A 5071-nucleotide genomic window follows, 5' to 3' on the forward strand; every position below is an offset into this window, starting at 1 on the left:
TCAAAACTGCTCGAGACCTTAAACCACCGAACGGAACGCTAATTCTCAAAATGACAAGTTGGGTCGTTACAAATATCCAGTGTATTTATATGTTCATAAAATAATACCATTTGCATCTTTGTGTCTACCGTATTTTCAAATAATATTTTTTTATAAAAATTATATTTAATATTTTCTACACAACGCGCAGGTATGGATACTAGTTTGAAAAAGAAAAAGAATGACATTATTTCTTTATTAGATTGTTTCAAATTAATATATGATATCAAGTTGAGAAAAAAAATTAATTTGAATTTCCCATTTAACAAGATATCCACAAAAATATTCTATCATGTTTAAGAATATAAATTTCAAAAGTTTTATAGTCATGCACTACTTTTTGGTGTGTCTAAATTTGTGATGGTTATCAATTATCTATCGAACTCTTTCTTTTAAGATCATTTTCACAACAATTAAATGTCTAGGATAAACTATTACTTAGCTCTTCGACTATAATGTTTTAACAATCAATTATACGGCTGTATATTCATTTTGTTTCGCACTATGCTTCTACTCATTGCTAACAAGATTTTTCTTCTAAAATGAAACGATATCAAGTTGCCGATTGTTATAACTCTATACCAGTATGCTATCCTCAGCTCACAATTCAATCCGTCACATAGTCAAAAAATTACATTGTATAATTAGGTTAAAATTTTATTTTTATGTATATATACCATATATTGAATCACCTTAACCTTTTTGTGTGGTTATTTTTTTATATTGAAATTTCTGACTCTACCACCTGCACGCGAGGATTACTATTAGCATACAAGTAATCCAATATGGGTAAAAATTGCACATTCTGATAAGTTAATTACAGTTCGAAAGTTTAAGAAATTTTGAAGACTCAACAAGCATATAAAAAAGGATTTAATTTAAACTAATTCACGGTAGCACTTTACGAATAGGGTCATAGTGAGACGGGCACGTGAGAAGAGATTAGCACTAAATACTAATGATCACGATTTACAGTTGACAGCTTAGGAGCTAGTAGCCTAGTACTACAAATAGACCTGTTGTACTGACGACGACCACGAAGACAAAGAACAATTCAGTATAATCTCACTTGTTGGGTTTGGGGAGGGTAGTGTGTACGCAGATCTTACTCCTACCCTGGATAGAGAGGCTGTTTCCGATAGACCCTCGACATCCTTCCCTCTAAGAACTCTCCACCTTGCTCTTGGGTGACTCGAACTCACAACCTATTGATTAGAAGTGGAGGAGGCTATTGTCATTTGTACTCTGTTGCAGAATATGAACAAAAACCCTAATTCCTCTGTGAATTCTCTCTATTCTTCTCTTCTTCTTTGAGATGGCTAACGAATTAAACAAGCAAACCACAACTACTGCCATGGAGATGAAGGAAATGCTTGCCCTAATCGGGAGGCTATTCGGAGTATTGCGTGACAGACAAGACAGGTCTGATCAAGCAATTCTAGAGCTGAAGGAAACCGTTGAGTCGTTGAAGAATCAACTGAAAGGAAAAGGGGATTTCGAGCCCCAGAAACGTGCCGTGAATGCTTCCTCTGCTGCCGGCTATGGAAACTCGTCTACGTTTCAGGTACACTCTATGGAGTTAGAATAAAACTCCTCTTTTCACTCTCCTTCCTCTCTAGATTTTAGTTTCTAAAATTTCTCTTGCAATGATTTGTAATATTGGCTCTATTGTGTGGATTGATATTTTAGGGACGCGGAAAAACCCTAACCACCACTAAGGTTGATTTTGACGTCCAAACTGTAGATCGTGTGACTACAGAGGAAGAACAAATGGCGATATCGTTCGATGCCGTAGTAGAATATTCCATTCCAGACGGAGGTGACTGGATAGTGGATACCATGGGAAGCGACCCTTGAATATCCTATTTGGAGTAGGGGGAGTACTCACAATTTTATTGATGAATCCTTTGCAGATAAGTTAGGGTGTGACACATTTCCAATCAAGCCTCGATCTGTTCGCGCAGCTTTTGGGAATATGGTTACCACCAGAGCATGCAACAACTTTCAGTTGTTACTCCAAGACACTTAGACACCCTGTTTAGTGTGGATTTATATGTACTTCCATTGTAGTCAAATTGTGACATGGTATTAGGAGGCCAATGCATAAACAGTAACAACATTGGGGAAATTAAGATTGATTCTGAGGGTGTGGAGTTTTACTACCAAGGTAAGAAACACTTTATGCGTTTCAACAGAGCAGTTGAAGGCACCAACCGCTGAGAGTGTTGACAAATTGGAAGAACTGAGGCCTCAAATTTCAGATTACTAATGACCTGTTATATATATCTTTTCTTAAGGGGACTTTAGGCTTGATTTTTCTCCTATCTCCCTAAAAACCCCTGCTATGTTTTTTGAGGATAGTGATTATGCTATTAGAGTCACTATTTATGTTTTCTGCAATTTTCTCTCCCTCTATGTGAAAGTAAAGGAATTACTTGTAGTCATCCTTAGTTCGTTATCTACTAATGGTATTCTGTCATTTTGCGAGTTGGTTGTATCAGCCTTGGGAGTTATGAATTCCATTGAGTTTTTGCTTTTCTATCCTTCCCCTGATTCCTGAGTTGTTGCAGTTTGACCTGTCATTATTGCTATCGTGGATTAAATTTTTGGTTGTTTTTTAAATTGTATTTAATTAAAAGTTATTTTGGATTTTCAAAACTCATTCACGGGGGAGCCTTGGCGTAATTTGACCAGTAGCTCACGGGTTCAAGCCGTGGAAACAGGCTCTTGCAAAAATATAGGGTAAGGCTTTCTACAATAATAAACTTTTATGGTCCGGCCTTTTTTCGGACCTCACACATAACGTGAGCTTAGTACACCGAACTGATCTTTATTCACGTTAAGTTGCCTTGGCAACCATGTCTGCTTTCTTGGCAATCCAATAGCTTTTCGGTTTTTTTTTTTTTGATCTTTGGCCAAGGCATATGTTATGTTGCACATGATGTTGCTATTTAGAAATATTTTATTATATATAACCAAAATCTGATATTTCGAAATCATCCCAATTGTGTCGTTTCTCTTTGGTATTGGTATCGGTACGGTTCGGTTAAATTTCGGTATTTTTTAAATGTCATGTAAAAATCATTAGTAGAAATAGAATGCAATAATATACATACTTTTATAGGACTTTGCAAAACTCTTCAGACATTTTTACTAATTAAAGGGTGGTGAATTAAAACAACACAAAAGATGGCCAGAGTATACATCCATCAACTATTCTACAGCAGCGTAAAAGAAACTACGCAAAGACAAAGAAATATAAATCACACGAGTGGAAAGATATTAACTATAGCGGTGGGACTCAAGAATAAAGTTTATAGAAGATTAAATATTCAAAAGATAAATCTAAATCATACGAAAGGAAACATATTCAATTCATTGTAGTTTGCTACTCATAATCGCTAGAATACTTTGTGTTTTGCAAGTGAATATGCCGGAAAAAATTTATTTCAGTAGGAGTGGCATAATAAGTTTGGGAATTAGGATTTTGAGTTTAATTACTTGTTGACTTGTAACCGTTTTCATAATTCTAAGGGCCAAGAAATAATTTAATGCTTTATTATTTTGATGTAGTATAGAAATATATTTTTCACATATAAATTTATGCGGTACGGTTCGATATTTTTTCGATTTATTTTCATAAAATAAAAAATCTACCGTAATTATCAGTACAGTTATAGATTTATATAAAAACCTACTATTTTATTTTTAAAAAACCTAAAAATCAGTTTTTCTATGATATAGTTCGGTCGGTTTAGTCGATTTTTAAATATCGACCGACACACCTAGGAAAAAGGAAACTAATTGCGTAGTCAGCAAAAGATTGTCTAACCTAACATTAGAAGAGCGTTTGATAACGTTTTAGCGTATCATCCCATTACTCGTTGTCAGCTTAAACTCAAATTCATATTCATAGTAATATATAAGTTATATATTAATCAATTATACTCTAATCTCAAATTAGGATCAATTAAGTTATATACCTATTTTAACATTATCGATCGATAACAGATCCCTTGTACTTTTTTTAAAGTTACAAACTCACATTTTTTTTTTTGGTAATTTCAAACTCACATTATTATAATAGTTTTATCCTTAAATAACCTGATACTTTAGTAAAAAGATGTTTAGATGGAGTGCATATAACAAAACCAAAGAATAAAGATAGAAAGGGGAGAAAATAAAAGGAATGGAGGCCAGCATACTGGGAGAAGAAATGTAGAGTCTGGATTCCGGAACCAAAAAGGTTGCCTTTTTTGACTCAATAGATAAAAATAGGTGGAAAATATTTTGAATACAATACTATATATAGAGTATGTTTTAAATGCGCTGTATCTTAACGATAGTTACCCAGTTAAAGTATAGCGCATGTAATACATGTGCTATATTCAGTATTTACAGACCTATAATAATTCAGTGTATAGCATATGTATTATATGCGCTATATGTAAAGCGCATATACTACATGCGCTATACTTAACAATTGCCATCTCCTCGCATTTGATAGTTGCTTACCTAAGGCTGAACATTCATTCTTCAAAAAATTATTTTGAAAAAATCATTCTTCAGCATCCTTTGTATCACTTCATATTCATCAATTTGTACCTTTTTATTTTTGAATTTTGCTACAATGTCTGATGAGCAAAAAATTAGGATTGCATTATATTTGGATGGTGAGGTTGTGGTGGAGAATAATTCAGTACACTATAGTTGTTCTCCACAGAGTATTGCTAAGGAGCCACTCATATTGGAGTACGACAGATTGGTATCTCTCATTTGTAAAAGAATGAGTGTGAATAAACATTCGGTTAATCTTAAGGTTAAGGTAACCGGAAGATATCTATATTCTCTTCCTCCGCAAGGGGTTACTTGTTATGCCGAGTTTAACATCGATGATGATGAAACTCTGCAAGATTTTTGAGGACTTCGGATGAACACCGGGATGTTCTTGTATTAACTATACTGGAAATGTACGTCAAGTTTGAAAACGTCAACAATATTAATGTTCAGCAAAATATGGCTAATACTTAAC

The 5071-nt window shown here is 34.1% G+C and overlaps 1 protein-coding gene across 1 annotated transcript; it reads left to right on the forward strand.

Moving 5' to 3' along the window:
• Positions 1-1035: 1035 nt before the first annotated feature.
• On the forward strand, positions 1036-2578 carry LOC104121188 (uncharacterized). Its single transcript, XM_009633114.4, has 2 exons — positions 1036-1603; positions 1729-2578. The coding sequence occupies exons 1-2, from the start codon at positions 1355-1357 to the stop codon at positions 1894-1896; spliced, it is 417 nt and encodes a 138-aa protein (XP_009631409.1). The 5' UTR covers positions 1036-1354; the 3' UTR covers positions 1897-2578.
• Positions 2579-5071: the final 2493 nt, after the last annotated feature.

This window comes from Nicotiana tomentosiformis, chromosome 3, assembly GCF_000390325.3.
Source record: "Nicotiana tomentosiformis chromosome 3, ASM39032v3, whole genome shotgun sequence".
In the NCBI taxonomy this organism is placed as follows: Eukaryota; Viridiplantae; Streptophyta; class Magnoliopsida; order Solanales; family Solanaceae; genus Nicotiana; species Nicotiana tomentosiformis.